Here is an 18,120-nt window from a genome sequence, read left to right on the forward strand (position 1 = left end):
TTTATTTTCTTCCCCTTTCAGAATGAATGGGAAGGCCCTTGAATGAAAGCTGCTTTTCATTAGTGCTACCAAATGCCTACTTGAAAGAGTTGAGTTCTAACTGAACACCCACACAAGAGAAAGGGAAAGCTTCCTTTTTCTACTGGAGGACCATCAGCTAAATAGCTCTTGGCTTCTCTTTTCCAATCAGGTGGTTTCACATCAGAGTTAATTACTCCAGTCATTTATTCTAATCACCCTCCTCTTATGGCTAGCTGCATTCTGTCATGGGGTGGCATCGTTTGAAGCCAGTTAAGTTTGAAAACCACTGCAGGGTACTTGAGACTCATTAGTGAGGCCTATCCATGCCTGGCTTTGGATTTGCTCCCTGATTAACTCTGGATCTCTCTGCCTTGCTCCCTCCTCCCGCCATCCACCAGCCCCCACTCGTCAATACAGTTGCTCTAAAGAGGAATGTTTCAATTAACTCTTGCCTTGCTGTTTGTCTTTTCACCTACATATTTAAGAAAAATTTAAATGCTTACATTGCTAATAATATATTTGATAGATTCTGACCTTATAACTGCATCCTTTGAGTTGAATTTAACTGAAACTGTAGACATTCTATAAAGAAGAGTTATAATTTTGAACAACAAGGGAGGAAAATGGTGGTCTTTCAGAATGAATGCATCTATGTCTCGATCCAATTTTCCTAACATAATAAAGGTAGTGGTTCCAACTCTGGTTTTATAGTACTCTAGTGTGTCTTACCAGCTTATAGAAAAGGTCACCTGGAAAGCTTAAAAAAAGTCTCAAAACAGTTTGATGTTTGACATTTTTATTATTGTAGTTTAATTTAAAAGTGTTTGCCAAGTGGCACATTTAAGAGATACTAAAATCACATAGACAAATAATATTTGTGCTATACTTTTTTTTTCTAATTTATTTATTTATTTTTGGCTGCATTGGGTCTTCATTGTTGTGCACGGGCTTTCTCTTGTTGCAGAGCACAGGCTCTAGGCACACGGGCTTCAGTAGCTGTGGCTCGTGGGCTCTAGCGCGCAGGCTCAGTAGTTGTGGCGCATGGGCTTAGTTGCTCCCCAGCATGTGGGATCTTCCCAGGCCAGGGCTCGAACCTGTGTTCCCTGCATTAGCAGGCAGATTCTTAACCACTGCGCCACCAGGGAAGTCCCTGTGCTATATATACTTCTTGAAAAATAAAAGAAAAATGTGTAGTCAGTGCCCTGATTAGATAGTTTGAGACAGTGTTATTGCATGAAAGTATTTAAAACATTTTCTAAAAATGAACAAAAACGTATCGAATTTGGTAGTTAATTGAGAGTGTTTATTTAAATAGGAATAAGAGAAATTTTCTCCTTTCTTTTTGCACGGTAGTTTGATTTAAAGAAATCAAATAGTTTATGTGTCAAAACAAAATATGATACACATTAAAATATATGAAATCACATGTTTTAAGTTGCTAATGTTTAGCAGAATGAACTCTTATTGTTAATTCTCAGAGCAAAGAAGTTTAATGGATTGCTTCTTTATTGAGGGTCTTTGGACTTAGCAATTAACAAATATGTTGGTATTCTCTGTCTTGCTCTAAAGGCTGATTTTTTAAATTCGATTTTTAAAATCTCCTAATGAATATACAGTTCAATTAGTGAAAAAGAGGCCTAGAATATAATTTCTTATTTAGCTCTATAATTTTTTTTTTTTTTTTTTTTTTGCGGTACGCGGGCCTCTCACTGTTGTGGCCTCTCTCGTTGTGGAGCACAGGCTCCGGACGCGCAGGCTCAGAAGCCATGGTTCACGGGCCCAGCCGCTCCACGGCATGTGGGATCTTCCCGGACCGGGGCACGAACCTGTGTCCCCTGCATCGGCAGGCGTCCTCTCAACCACTGCGCCACCAGGGAAGCCCTATAAATATTTATTGAGTATTTACTGTGTGCTCAGTTCCGAGAATGAGATATAATCTCTGCCTTCCAGGAATTCAGCTACTAGTGAGCAAGGTAGAAAAATAAACTATAATACAAGGTAAAAGTGTTAGTTTTGAAAGGCAGGTGTAAAAGTGAAAACCAGTTGAAAGAACAATAAAATCTGTAAATAAAGCCTTGGGGTTGACATGGCACATCAGATTTAGTGTATACTCAGCAATACTTAATACTAGTGTCACCAAATGGTGTATGTGAAACCCATTAAAAATAATTCTTGGTATGAAATGGTTTCATATTTTTAGAAGTTTCATAATGCAGCTTTGGCATATACCATTCTATTTCAGAATTTTTCAAAAAGATGTGTACTGACATGGCTTCAGGAGTCAGATTTGGGTTCTGACATTTACTAGCTGTGTGATATTAGTCTATTTACTTAGCATTCTTAGCCTCATTTGTAAAACAATCTTTTTAAATGTAGTGCTTATCTCATAAGATTACTGTGAAGATTAAAGAAAATAATCCATGTAAGACATTTGGCATAAAACCGGGCAAATTATACACAGTCACTAAACGTTAAGTGCCGATGTTCCTGTTATTATAGTGTTGTTTAGTTGGTCAGTGAATTTCTTCCAGGTTGACCTTCAGATGCGTTTTCCTTGCATAATATGTGGTCTTTCTAGAGGCTTTGTCAAGGTTATGAATGACTTTATTTGCATCCATCTTCCTGACATTGTTCAAGAGAAAATAAAATATGAAAGATGATACTGTAATATCCACTTCACTTTTTCTTCTTTCCATGTAATCAGCCTACCCTAAATTTGATTGTATGGTTAGCAAACTGTAGACAAATCATTTGTAATGACTAGTAATCACAGAAATTCTTCACATTTTCTAAAACTCTGCCAAATTAGCACAGTATCAACTGGATAAAGTTTCTATGGTCAATTTCATGCTTCTTATACAATGCTTTAAGAACATAGTCCCTCAGCATAGATGCTGAATTGTGCTAAATCACAAGAATTTCTTAAATGCCATTCATTCATTCAACAGACATTTTTAGGGGCCTGCTGGGTAATTGGGTCTGTGATCACAAAATTGGAAGAATATGACACCTGCCCTTTGGGGCTGTCATTACAAAGATCAAACAGACATGGCAGTAACTAATTAGGGAAATAGATTAAGTGATGTGTTTATTTATTCATTCAACAAATATTTTGTGAGTGCCTACTACTTATTAGTCTTTGAGAATATAGCAATGAGAAAGACAGCATAGTGTCTACCCTTTTGCACCATTTTGTTTAGTGAGGGAGATGGATAATAAATAAGAAACTAAACAAATAAATATGTAACTTGTGATAATATATAATATAACAAAAAATATAATACTTGTGGCATGTACCATTAAGGAAAAGCTCAGGCTACCATTAAAGCATTCAATATTTTATTTGTTTGTGTGTACATACATTTTTTAATATTAATTTTTATTGAGATATAATTGACATATGACATTATCTTACTTGAGTTGTACAACAGAATGATTCAATATTTGCATGTTTGTGAAATGATCACAAGTCTAGTTAACAGCTGTCACCATGCATAGTTAAATTGTTTTTTTTTAACTCCGAAACCGAAAGGAAATGCCTTATGTTGCTTCCTTGGGAAGGTTGGGCAAGGCTTAACCAAGGAAGCTACTCTTGATCTTAGTCTTTAAGAATGAGTAGTAGTTTGCCAGGGAGGGAGCAAGATGACAGAAAGGGCATTACAGAGATACAAAGCAGTGTGAACAAAGATCTTGATGTTACTACAGTACAGTACGCACGCTCAACTTAACTCAGGAGGTGGCGTGCACTATGTGTGTAAAGAGAGCTGTGAGTGACACCTGTGGAGGGAGAAGACTGGAGGTACATTATATGAGCAATCCTTAGTGTCTTGTAAGTCAGATGGGCTTTTTCTTTGGGGTAGTGGTGCCCAAAACGTGGTTGCCAGACCAGGAGCTTCAGTCTTACCTGAGGACTTGTTAAAAAGGCAAATCTTGGGCTCAGCTCCAGACCTACAGAAACAGAAACTCTGTGGGGGGAAGCCCAGCAATCTGTGTTTTAACAAGTCCTCCAGGTGACCTTAGTGGCTGTTCAAGTTGGATATCCACTGCTTTAGAGAAAGGAGAACCATTGAAAAGTTTTAAGGAGAGTCGTGAATTGGTCAGGTTTTAGATAGGAATTGAATGGAGGGAGGGGATTTTAGAGAGAAAGAGAACAGTTTGGATAGTGTTAGAATAATTGAGCCAAGAAATAATGAAGCATGAGACCAAACATAGTCACAGTGGAAGGAAAAGAACGAATTTGAAAGATACTTTGGAGGCTTATTTTCTCAGTAGGTAATATTCTGGAGGGAGAGGAAAAAGGAGCAGCCAAGATGACTGCCCCATTTCTGAATTGGCTGAATGGATGAAGGTCTCCTTCCATAACCAGAAAAGCAAGCAAGAAAGCAAGTTTAAGAGGAAAAGTTCTTCATTATTTTTTTGATGTATTAGGTTTGAGTTACCTGAGGCAGAGCAAAAGAAGTAGTCTAATTTGACGTTTTGGACTTGAAACTCTGGAGATGGTCATAATAGTCGGTTGAGATAGCTGAAATCTGGCTCATCTGGTCTGAGTTATATTAGAAACAAGGGCCTGGGACTGAGTTGCGAGGAGAACGAACACTGAAGATGTCGACAGAGGAAAAAGACCTTCCATTAAAAGGTGAAAAGGAGGGCTTCCCTGGTGGCGCAGTGGTTGAGAGTCTGCCTGCCGATGCAGGGGACACGGGTTCATGCCCCGGTGCAGGAACACCCCACGTGCCGTGGAGCGGCTGGGCCTGTGAGCCATGGCCACTGAGCCTGCGCGTCCGGAGCCTGTGCTCCGCAACGGGAGAGGCCACAGCAGTGAGAGGCCCGATGTACCGCAAAAAAAAAAAAAAAAAAAAAGTGAGAAGGAGAATCAGAAACGCAGAAAGAAAATCTGGAGGGACGTTAGCAAGGAAGCTTAGAGAAGATAGAGTTAGAGACATAAATGCCATAATGCAGAGAGGGGAAGTCATCAGCATCCATAGGATTCAGACAGATGGAGGTGGTAATCGTAGCAAAAACATTTTCCGTGGTGTAACTATAATAGAAAGACGAGAGATTAGTTAAGAAGTGAAAGTGAGGTAAGGAAGCATAAATAACAGATTTACCTGAATCTCTCAAAAGGTTTAGATTGTTGATCTCATATTGCCTGTGTATTCATAACTACATAAAAATAATTAAACAAGACTGACCCTATTTACTAGTCATTATTACATTGATAATTCCAAAAGAATCAGACCTACAATTTAGAGAATCATAGACTGTTATTATAGACGTTATGGGATTTCTAAGAGTGGGCAAACAGGCTAGTTTCATATGCTGCTAAAATGAGGTGATTTTTATGAGGTTTATGAATGCATCCGTGTTGTCTACAGGTTTCATGTATCTGACTTTCAGCAAACATTGTGCTTCATATACTAAATCGTAGTCTGTGGCTATATGTTAGTTCTTAAAGTACATAGCCGATACAGCTGAGTAGATAGTATGTAAGAATTCTAACCAAGGACTTTTAAGGATTGAGAGTTTACAGATGATATCATAATTGGTAAAATTAGCCCTTTACCTTTGTTGTTAGAGGAGTCGTAGTGCCATGTTTTGAATGCTGCCACATTTCTTCAGGTATTTGTAAATGGCTGAAGAATATACATTGCAGAATATTGTGTTTGTTTAACAAGTGAAGATGTTATATTTCTGCTCTCATGTCCTAAGATATAGCCGTTCTTCATGGCACTGAGAATTGTAATGACCACTTCAAAACTGCATCAAAGGTCACTTTATAGTCTGCTGCAGGTGTTTCATGCTTTGTAAGGTTTATCTCTATTTTCAGCAAGAGAAGCTGTATATTTTAAAGTGTTAAATATTGCTAATCCCTGAATTCTATCTTTTATAAAAATACTGTAAAAATCTGAATGCAGATTCAGTATCTGGAACTGAATAAAGCTTTACTGCCCAATGTTTTAACCACTAGTCATGTGTGACTATTGATCAGTTGAAATGTGGTTAGTCTGAGTTGAGATGTGCTGTATATTGTAAGTGTAAAATGTATACCAGATTTCTAAGATTTAATACAAAGTAACTTAATATTGATTATGTTTAGATAATTTTTTGATTATACTATATTAAAATTAATTTTTCCTATTTTTAAAAATGTGGCTACTAGAACATTTTAAACTCCATATTTGGCTTGCATTATATTCCTACTGGACATCACTGGTGTAAACTCTGGTGGTTATTTTGTTACCCAGAATTTTTTGGCTTAGACATCTCAGTATTGAACATGAACATATTTTAATATTGAAGCAGTATACAAATTTCTGTTATAGTTATCAGACTTAGATCCAAGAACGGCTTAGGGTTAATTCAAATCTACAAAAGAAAGTTCAAAATGTATTTTTTTAAAGATTTAATTTTATTTATTTTTGCCTGCGTTGGGTCTTAGTTGCTGCGTGCAGGCTTTCTCTAGTTGCAGCGAGCGGGGGCTACTCTTCGTTGCGGTGCACTGGCTTCTGCTCCTTGCGATGGCTTCTCTTGTTGCGGAGCACGGGCTCTAGGCACACAGACTCGGTATTTGTGGCACGCGGGCTCTAGAGCGCAGGCTCAGTAGTTGTGGCGCACGGGCTTAGTTGCTCCGTGGCATGTGGGATCTTCCCGGACTAGGGATCAAACCTGTGTCCCCTGCATTGGCAGGTGGATTCTTATCCACTGCACCACCAAGCAAGTCCCTAAAGTTCAAAATATTAATGCTAAGTTCAAAACTGAATTAATCTTTTACCATGTAAACTCTTCCTTATCCAGTGTGATCAAGGTCCAAACTTGAAATCTGGGTGTCATCCTTCACCTCTCACATTGGTAATCAGTTGGTGGTATAAGTAATAACATATCTTAAATCTTTCTGAAATCTGTCCCCTTTTTTCATTCCCACTGCTTCTTTCTTGACTGGGGTTCTCAGTACCTCTCACATAAGCTATTGTAATCATCTTAGAGATGACTTTGCCTCCCTACCCTCTCTCCAAAGGAATATCTGATCTCCTTAGCCCTAGAATCTAGCATAGAACAGAACTTACAGTAAGCACTCAATAAAGGTTTGTTGATTGAACGGATGACAGAGCTGCTGATATTAATCAAAAGTTGCAGAATGAAAAAAGACTTTTAGCCCTGCGTAATATACATGTATACAGTTGGGCACACAAAGTAAGTGCAGATGTAATTCTCTGGCTGAACTTGTCAGTGCTTTAAAACTGACATTTGTTGTCATATTGTTCAACAATATGAATGCATATTCAGCATTTGCATTCATATTCTTTAGTTCAAGTTTTTCTTTATTGGTTATTCTTGGAAGTGGTGATACAATAAGTGTTCTGTTTTGCCAAGGATTTTGATTTGCCAACGTAAATTTGTGGCAGTCAGTCCAGAGAATCATTGGTGCCATGAAGACAGCTCCTTGTTTTTATCTGGAGTCCCTGTGGGATTAAACTACATCTGGCAATAAGTAGGGATTCTGGTCTGGGCATCTTCAAAGGCAAGAGACTGCTAGTATTTATCAGATCTATGTGGATAAGCAAATGGGAAGGGATTAAATTTTTTTGGGTTTGTTTTCCTTCTTTTAATAACTGACTATAAAATTAAAACTTCCAGAAGTTCATACAGCAAATTAATACATTTTTCTACGGTTGTTGAAGAGGAAACCTGTTCTCTTTTTTATATACCTAGGCAGATAACTAAGAATTTTAGATTAGTATTTTATTTACTTAAGCATATATTTTTTATAAGTACTTTATTTCAGAGAGCATAACAGCAGTTTACAATGCTCAAAATTAATTTTCTAGGGATACTTTACTAATTCTTTTTAAAGGGTTGATCATTTAGTACCGTGGTTTAAAACCTTTTAACATCTGTGTGTATTTGGACATCATGATTGGCATTTGGAGGCTTCTCTTGCCATTTATCTATGTGGGAAAGTTTATCCAGAATTTCTTTCTGAGGAAAATCTTGAATCTGTCTTAGGGAAGACCACTCCCCCTTCCAAGTGAACGTGAGCTTGCCTTCCGTAGAGTCTTGTTTGTGTCTTTCCTTTCACATTTTTAAGAGATTATTAGTCCTGTGACTCAGTTTAGCTGTTGTTGAAGCATGTGGCTCTACATTTACTGACAAAATAAAATGGCTGCGTTCCAGGTACTTGTCATGGAACGTAATCTAGAATTTACCTTTCCAAGCCTCACCTAAGAGAAATAATGTTTGTGCAGGATTGCCTGAAGAATATGTAGTCTCTTCATTTGTCCATACTCTAAATTTATCCCAGGATTAAGTCAGTCCCTCCGAGAGTCACATACCTGGATTCCATCATATTGCCAAGGGAGGAATTTCTTATCTTAGGAATAGAAATAATGTGTTTTTCTAGGCCATCTGGTTTGTTTTTACATTATAGTCACTTTTGACTCTTGTAAGTGTTCGTGTTTCTTTATGTTGCCTGCTAGAAAGTTTAATGTCAAATACATGGCACACCTCTAACAAGTCTATAGAATTTCATGGCATAATTTTTATGTGCTTCCTATCCTTATTTTTGCATTGTCTTACTTCTCTTTTGTTAAATTTATTTTATCTTGATGCATATGCATCATATCTATCCTTTAATTATAGTTGTTCTCTATCGTTCCTTATTAGATTTTTTTTAAAAGCTCCATCTCCCTATGTGTGTTACACTATAACTAGTTTAACATATCTGTATATTGTGAATTCCTAGATTTTAGATTAAGAGTGACCTAAGGTTGAAATGTTAATTAAATGTTTTAATGTTCTGTAGCTCTAAAGAAAATAGTTGGATAAAATGTCAGCATGTAGGACTATTTTAAACATTAGAAAAAAATCATCTCTCTGAAAAGGAGGGTAATTGTGCAAGTTTGCCTAATCCTTTTGATCTTGGCACACAGAAATACAGACTTCAGTTGAGATTAAAACTATGAATTTCAAAGGAAACATGGCCTTCAGTGTGTAAAATATATAACAGCTGGTTGACTACTCCATTTAAAACTACACAATAACAATCGTAGACAGAATGAGTCTCCTGCCAAAAGATGCACGAGTGCTTGATGGTTATTATCAAGATATGATACTAACTCACACTTTTCTTTAGTAATAGTATAAATGTAGAAATGAACAGTGTGCTGCTGGCTCTAAAATCTCTCTTCTGCCCAACAGTTTCAAGGGCAGTTTGGAAGTGCAGAACTCCTTGAGTGATTTCTCTATCTGCCTTTCAGCCCGTACTTCAGTGTGTTGTTGACTAAATTTCATTTTTCTAAACTGTCAGATAAAATTTTTATTCTTAGCATCCCACAATTTTTTCCTAAATACTTGATCCTCCTTTTTATCCCCCTTGACATTCATGAATTATTGTTCTTAATGTCACAGCTTCACACATAGTTAAACTTTTTTTAAGCCCCCAAAGTTAAACTTTTCTTTGTAAATAATATAAAATTTGTTTAACATTCTTGTTCTATGTTTATATTAAGGTAAATATCTGAATTCAGAAGCATTTGTGTGATGTATTTGTAATCAGTGTGGGAGAATGTTAAGCTCATGTTAGTAGATTATAGTTCATGAACTACTTCAGTATTTTCACTGTTGTGTTTCACCTGAACAAGTAATCCTTAAATAGGTTAACTAATGCATTTTTTTAAAAAAAAAATGGGGATTAATGTGGATTTGTCACATCTGGAAAAATCCCATTTGGAAAGCATATTTACATTTTGAATTTGTATCTGTCCAATATGAAAAAGGAGTTGATTTTTCTCTTACCTTTGTTTCTCAAAGAATTTGATATAACAGAAATTTTTCTTTTCTATTTTTTCAATCTATTTCAAAAAAGGAAATAATAGGTAAATTAAAAATTTGCTGAGTTTACTTGGATTCATCACAAATTCAGAGCCAGCATTTAAGGAGTTAATGTATCTTATTAGGGGGACAGGAAATCTGGCAACTATTGCAGAAACTAGACCTAATGGTGCACACAAACAATTTGTCAGTCTCCTTAAATGTGAATAGCTTTCCGCAAAGTGGCTGCTTTTGCTTTGTTTGAACAGGCTAAACTTTTCCTTTTTGGACTTTAAATCTTAGAAGTGAAATGTGATCCACATATTCAATCAAAATCATTTAATTCAAAGCATATTTTGATTGGAACAAAGTTGACATGGAAAGAAACTCTAGAATAAAAAAGTTGAAAGGACTTTATATCATATATTTAGCAGGAAAATTTGAAACAGTTCTAATTAGGCTGAAAAAAACAGCTTTCTTCAATGTAAATTACAAAGGTCATATATCAATGTTAAGGAAACATTACCACTAGTGTTTGAAATCCAGCACATGCAAACATAACAGACCAGTTCATTTTAAATCTGTGTGTGTGTGTGTGTGTGTGTGTGTGTGTGTGTTATAAGAAGGCCTTATTACATGTTTTTAAAATGAAAAATACTTAAAATTCCAAGTTTATAATGTTGTATATAACATTTTTGCCAATCCAAACATTAACTCCTTTGAAACTTATTACTATATACACTCAAGTGAATTAAGACTCTTAATTATATGTACAAAAAGTTATAAAACTAATTTTTATACTTTCTTCCATTAAAATATGTTTAAATACATCTTATAATTAAATGCATATCAAGTCAAGAGGGTTAGTCAGTGATTTTTCTTATTTGAAGCTTATAGCTATGGCATTTTGTATCTTGGAATTGAACTGGGCCTTCTCAAAGCCTGGGAATGGAAGTAGTAGTATGGGGTGCAGATATGTGTATCTGGGCTGCACAAGCCTATTTCTTTCTGGTTATATAATTATTTCTGTACTTAAAAGTTTGTAAATAATATTTGATTTATTTATTTGATTTTTTATAAAAATTATTTATCCTATAGATATCAATAGCTTTTATTTAGTTGCTTTTTTAAAATGGCATGGTATGAGAAGATTTAGCAAAAGTGTAACTAAATATTAGCATCAATCTGGGAATTACAAGTATGAGAAACACAAATAATACACAATTAAGGTTTCCTGGTCTTGAGGTAAACAATTATCTAATAATTTCTTTTGTTAATTGAAATTAGTTTTCTTGATTTTACGTAGTTTTTACATTAGAGGAAATATGATTTTTTGAAGATAAAAGGAAATTGCTAGAGTATTTCTAAGGCATGCATAGATTACTGAACACATGATTAATGCTTTTTATTTTACAATTTTTATTCTCAAATAGCTTAGAATTTCTTGGAAAAAGCAAACGATTTCTACATGTTATCATATTATTTGACTCCACTATAAGAGGCAACAATAATTTTATATAACATTTTTTATCAGTAAATAATTCATTTGCTTAATGGGTTAGTTTCAGGAAGACGTAGATTGCGATCTTTCAGTGAGATTTATTGTTAGACACATATTCATATATGTTATAATTATTTCTGACACAGGGCTACACAAATGAGTTATTAATGAATAATTTACTATTTTCTTTATAATATTAAACCTTTAAGTTGTTGATGTTCTGCATGTGGGCCAAACAAATGAAAGTTACTAATAAGTGTGTGTATTTGACATCTGTATACTCTACTTTTTAGCATATCTCAAGTGTTTTAGTCTCTGCTTAATAGATCTCATTAAAAATACAGATATCAGCCCCAAGACAGTTTGTCAAGACTAATATGAGTCCCCCTGGATTGGATTGACAATTCGTGTGAGGCTTCATATGATTGTCTTTTCATAGTCTTATTTGAACCTTAACAGTTGAATGTTAGTCACTGATTTATTTTATAATAACTCGGATGAGTTGAATATTATTGTATTGTGTTGGACATTTTAGTGGATTTTCTTTTTTACAAATTTTACTCAGAGCACACATTGGATGTAAATGATGTATCTAGCTTGCTAGGGGAGTACTAGCAATTGATTGGTTAGGTTTGATAGCAGCATGGGAAGAATGTTTCTATCCCCTAGCTGCAAACCATATTTAACTCCAGTCCTAATGAGGACTGTCTGTCCTAAAGGCTTTGAAAAATCTCAGATGCTTAGCATTCCACTGGCATGTTTTTATTTTTTTGTGACTGAAAATGTGCATATAAATAAGTATTTATATAAAGAGTATTTTTAAAAATCTTAACATATGAAAGGGGAATTAAAGAATTTTTAATTTATGTTTTTGAATCTCAAAAACAGAAGTTATAAAATATATTCCCAGGGTTTTCCATTTTGAATTATTTGTATTTTTTACCCTCAGTAATTTCCTCCAGCTTCTTCTTACCTCTTAAGTCCTTAATAAGTGCATTTGTTTATTATCATATATATACTTTTGGTTAGGCAATTGCCATTCACTGGTATCAAAAGGATGTTAAAGTCCTGAACTGACTTTGTATTAAATGATTTTTAAACTTTTGGAAATTCCTGTATATCCATGGCAGTTGTTCTTGTGGGTCCCTTTTTAAAGCTATGATATATTGCAAGAAATGATTGAAGACTGCTGAGATTTTTAGTTTATTTTTTTAAATGTATTTAAAGTTTATTCCTTAAAGTAACTTGTTTATCAACCTCTGGAAGAGATTTTGCCAATAATTGGGTGAATTACTGATCAACCCCTTAAGGATTGACCGAGTGTAACAGGGTAAGGGGAGGGATGAACCATGGCACTATGGTGACTTCTGCATGCGTGCTTGTGGCATAATGTGAGCATCGTGTCTGTCATTTCAGCATTTTTGCTTAACATTTTGATGTGGTGTCAAGATGTAAAGGTTTAAGCATCTAAATCTAACAAACTTCACCATTTTGAATGTGCATAAAGAAGTAATCAACATTAGGAAGACACAATTCTTTGATGACACATAAAATAAAATTGCCCTGGTTTTTAGAGCTTTATTATTGAGAAAATTCATTTGTACTTTGTCATTTGCTGAGCCTTCTGGAATTTTATAGTCTCAAATCACAACACCACGGACACTCAGGAGACTCCTGACTGTTTTATCTTATTAAACAATTTTGAAATCATTAATTTTTAATTAGCTTAGATGCGGGGTTTCTTTTTATCATTTCAATAGTGTGTGTGTATATGAACTAACATTTTTTATTTAAACTACTGGCGAGAGTGTTATTTACATAAATGAGTGTAGGTTCTTTCTTAGAGTATATACTGTGAGTTTGCTTCATATAGTCACACATTTTTGTAGACTCAGAGATATTACATGCTAATCTATTATAGTAGAGCTTTTCAGCTGTTTATTAACTCAGATTTTGAACAACTAGAAAGGACATAAGCTCAAAGATATGTATAGGTCCTTCCCTGATTGAAAGTTCTAATTAAGTGAATTGGAGAAAATTAACTGAAATTAGCTGTCAGAAAGTCACATTTAAATGAGTGATGAGCTAGTCTGGCAGTAAACATTTAAATGATATAAATTGCCATTTAAGTGTATGGTTTAATGTTTGTCATGCATTAATGTGACATGAGACTGCAGTGACAATCAAGCAGCTTGCTCTAATTTGAACATATTTAGGGCTTTTGTGTAGAGTGCGCTGCTCACAAATTAAGACAATTGCTGTTTTTATGTGTCTCTTTAACATGTCCTCCAGCCCCACCCCCTCACCCCATCACTACCCAAGACCTAAGTTAATGAAACAAACATATCATTTTTTGTGTGCAACTTGCACTAATAGTTCCTGGATTTTCAGATTAATTTTAAATCCATGTGCTTAAAATAGGACTTTCCTGAAAGTTATTACAAGCCCTTCTCTTCTTATTTCAAATAAAATATGAAGCAGTTTTGTGGTTCTCTTAGCTGTTTACTAAATTTATAAATATAATGAGTTTTATAAGAGATGTTTTAAACAGTGACTTTTACAATTGAAACTAAATAAATTTTTTTAGGCATATTTCAATTCAGGTATACTTTAGAATATGAGAATTGCCTAGAGTTTTATTTACAGAATTATTTTTTAGACTTTATGATATATGATATATTATGAATCCATGTTAAATATTAGTTAAAGGAAATATATTATTTGAATTTAGCCATAAACAATTTTCTTATTCCTAGGCATTTGTTTTGTTTTGTTTTGTTTTGCGGTACGCGGACCTCTCACTGTTGTGGCTTCTCCCGTTGCGGAGCACAGGCTCCGGACGCGCAGGATCAGCGGCCATGGCTCACGGGCCCAGCCGCTCCGCGGCATGTGGGATCCTCCCGGAACGGGGCACGAACCCGTGTCCCCTGCATCAGTAGGCGGACTCGCAACCACTGCGCCACTAGGGAAGCCCATAGGCAGTTGTTTTAATAAAGCACATATCTACACAAGTGTATACCTGTGAACTAATAGGAACGTCTTTTGTCGCGAGATGATTTATATCTCATTGGTTGCTTGCTATAGAAGTTAGTCAATTTTGTTTTAAAACCAACAGATTTCTTTTTATAATATTGAAAACGTAGCACCAAGCCACACCAAAAATACATCACAGTCATACACTTATGACTCTAAAAATAAGAATTTCAGTAAGATACATTACCTGATACAACTTGGTATGCTTCAAATTAAGCTTCACAGTTTGAGTTTGTGATTTGAATAACGTTATTTATTGATAGACTAGTCCATAATGCTAAGCTTTTATATTGGAATAATTTTTAACAACATTAAATAAGTATGAATACTTTTCTAAAAATAAGAAGTCTCTGCTCATTAAAACTCTTTAGGATTTTTAACATTATTAAGTTCAGGAAACATTTATTGGTACCTATTGTGTTTTAGGTACAGTGCTTGGAACTGGGAATGTCATGATGAATTGCAAGTGGATCTTGAACCCAGCATTTCTGTTGAAAACTTGATTATGTTCATTCATTATTTATTGGACACTTATGTTAATAGCATCAAATATTTGGTCTGATTTGATACTAGTACATAGAATAATAATTCAGTAATTATAAGTATGCCTCCCAAGATCTAATTTGATGACATAAAAACTCAGTTGAAATAACTAAACAATTTGTTTACAGTTGTTACAGTAGACAATAAAATGTTGTAATTCTAGAAAAATTATAAATATTTCAAGTGAATAGTCAATGTTTAATATTTTCACATTTGCTATCCCAAAGTAACATTTACATTGTATGACCTCCTTTCTCTGAAACGTTAAGTTGAGTACCTGTCAGGCCCTGAGTTACAAACGTGACCAAGATAGACCCAGTCCTGGTCCTCACAGTGCTTACAGTACAAGTAGACTAATACTGAAATCTAGGCAATTGATTGTAATTCAGTGTGACAAGTGCTGCAAAGTCTCTATAAAAATAGAGGACAAATTCTGGTGGAAAATAGGACATCAGAATAAGTCTGTTCACAGTCAATTTAGAGGTAAACTTTACTGCTTGTTCCAAATTTCTCTATATATTTTAAAAATAGAATTCAGCATAATAATAAGATCTACACCTTTTTTTCAGGCTCTGGAGAGTGAATTTGTTTCCTGCCAGCTTCACCAGTGGATTGATCTCATTTTTGGCTATAAACAGCAAGGGCCGGAGGCTGTTCGAGCCCTCAATGTATTCTATTACCTGACCTATGAAGGAGCTGTCAATCTGAATTCAATAACTGATCCTGTATTGAGAGAGGTAAGGTATCTGACTGGGTCTAACAGGTATCTGTAGGCCAGAAGCTATTAGATCTCATCTTCCCCATGCTTTCATTTTACTGATAATGAAACTGAAACCAGATGGGTAAAGTGCCCTTAAGCAGGATGGATAACCTTTAAGTTAGTGACCTAGCTGGGACTTGAACCCGGAACTTCCCTCCAACAAAATGTTCGACTCAATATAAAATGAGAGCTTTTTCAATTTGAACCCATTAAGGGATCAATAATCATATTTCTAATTTTTATAACTTTGAAGGCTACTCACTAATTTAAAGAACTAGGAAAATAATAATTCATTAAAGAAATAAGATTATAAGCATAAATCTATTTAAATGTGATAAAACACATATTTATATATGATACATAAGTACATGTATAACCATATAGAAGTTAATAGTAAGAATGAAGTCTGTAACTTTCCTACATCATCAAACTTGGTGTTGGATGTTACTGAGACTTGTTTTATCTTTGTCATTGATTTTCTTAAGTAAAACCCTCAAAACATGGTTTTGACAAATACAGTATTCACCAAAAACTGCATATAGCCTTGCTTTTTTTTTTAAGTATTTTAATTATACATCCTCCTGCTAACATACGTCATATACAAAGATGTATATATGTTCATGGAATTGAACAGACAACACCTTACACATCTGTACTATTTTAGAAGAGAACTTTATTAAAGAAACCAGGGAGTTTTGATTCATAGGGAAAGTTGTATATCACTGTAAAGGGAACATCGTTTGCAGTAAGATTTGTTGTTTTTCACCGTCACTTGATGTATTTCTTTATAACTCTACTTATGACCTGATCACATTGACAGTATATGAAAGCACATATTTAAATATATTTGCTAACATCAATTATCACCTGGTTTATGTGCTAGATAAAGAAGGTTAATACACAAACAAAAGCACTATGCATTCAATGCACATTTATCTTAAATTGCACAGGTTTTGAATTGCAGTGTTTCACTTTATTTTAGAACTGGATCAGGTGAACTCTAAAAGACTCTTCCAGTTTTTCAGTTCTTTGAAAATGTTCCTTTCAGGAGGCATTTTATTTTATTAGAGCAACAACTGACTGCATGACACAAAATATGCATAAGCTCCATGTATGAAATTGAGGTTGGAACAAACACGCAAATGGTGTTACATAACTTCATTGTTACAATAGAATTGAATAGGCCCATTTACTTTCTTTTTTATTGTTTTAACAGTATTTGAACAGTGGTTCTATTAATGTCCATAATTACTTTTCAGATATACCACCTCGTTCTGTTTTTTTGGGTTCCCTTGTAGTAATTATCCCTATCTCTACTTAGCTATTATATGCATGGAATCAATATAGATTTGATTTTGTCATGTCCTGTTTTGCTTAACATACCAGCATATATTATTTTATGTTGCTATAAAATCTGTGTAGTTTTAATTTTGAAATTCCATAATATTTTGTAGAGTTGCTATGAAAATGTACTTAATACCATTTCTCCCAATGTGGGATCCTATTTTTTTTTTTTTTTTTTTTTTTTTTTTTACGGTACGCGGGCCTCTCACTGTTGGGGCCTCTCCCGTTGCGGAGCACAGGCTCCGGACGCGCAGGCTCAGCGGCCATGGCTCACGGGCCCAGCTGCTCCGCGGCATGTGGGATTTTCCCATACCGGGGCACGAACCTGTGTCCCCTGCATCGGCAGGCGGACTCTCAACCACTGCGCCACCAGGGAAGCCCCCTATTTTTTTTTTAAGACTTGTCTAGTGGTGTGTCCAAGTCGATACAGTGATACTTTTCCCGTCATTAAAATTTGTGTAACATGTGGTTGATAAAGGATGGCTCTCTGTATCTGTGTGATGCTGCTAGTTAAAAAGTGAAACATTCCATCAGCTGGATGTTTCCTCTATAGATCAGTCAGTATAATTGGCTCTTTGTTTTTACTCTGGATTGACCCACCCTGCTTCTCACACACATCAACGATTTACCAAAGCAGTTTACCATATACTGTTTACAGTACAAGCTAAAAGAGCACTGTCCAATAGAACTTTCTGTAGTAATGGAAATGTTCATTGTATCTGCACTGCCCAATACAGTAGCCACTAGTCACAGGTGGCCATTGTGCATTTGAAATGTGGCTAATGTGACTGAGGAACTGAATGTTTAATTTTAGTTAATTTAGACAGCCACATATGGCTAGTGGATACCGCATTGGACAGGGGAAACTAGAAGACTGTTGTGTATCTTTGGTTACCAAATTTTCGAAATCCAGATTCTGGGCAGGTGGTCAGACAACGGGACAATAAATGTTTGTTAAATTAACTTGGTAGAATATTTGAAATTGGGCATAGTCCATATAGACATTAGATATGTAGTTGACATACATGCGTAAACCAAATTATATTTTTTCTTTCACTTAAAGTAACATGTTATGACTTCAAATATTGGTTTTTATCGTGGTAAATAAATA

General features: G+C 35.1%; 1 protein-coding gene across 4 annotated transcripts in view; it reads left to right on the plus strand.

The window, feature by feature from the left end:
• The window catches only part of LRBA (LPS responsive beige-like anchor protein), a 743,236-nt gene that overhangs the window by 655,506 nt on the left and 69,610 nt on the right, over positions 1-18,120 (plus strand). For all 4 annotated transcript variants that reach the window (XR_014326184.1, XM_082838660.1, XM_082838661.1 and 1 more), the window contains one exon: positions 15,475-15,642. Coding sequence is in view for 3 of the 4 variants with exons in the window: in XM_082838660.1 (XP_082694786.1) it covers positions 15,475-15,642 (168 nt within the window). In the remaining variant the exon portion in view is untranslated. The remainder of the gene's footprint in view (positions 1-15,474; positions 15,643-18,120) is intronic.

The sequence above is a fragment of the Leucopleurus acutus genome (genome assembly GCF_964270905.1).
Source record: "Leucopleurus acutus genome assembly, chromosome: 4".
NCBI lineage: Eukaryota > Metazoa > Chordata > Mammalia > Artiodactyla > Delphinidae > Leucopleurus > Leucopleurus acutus.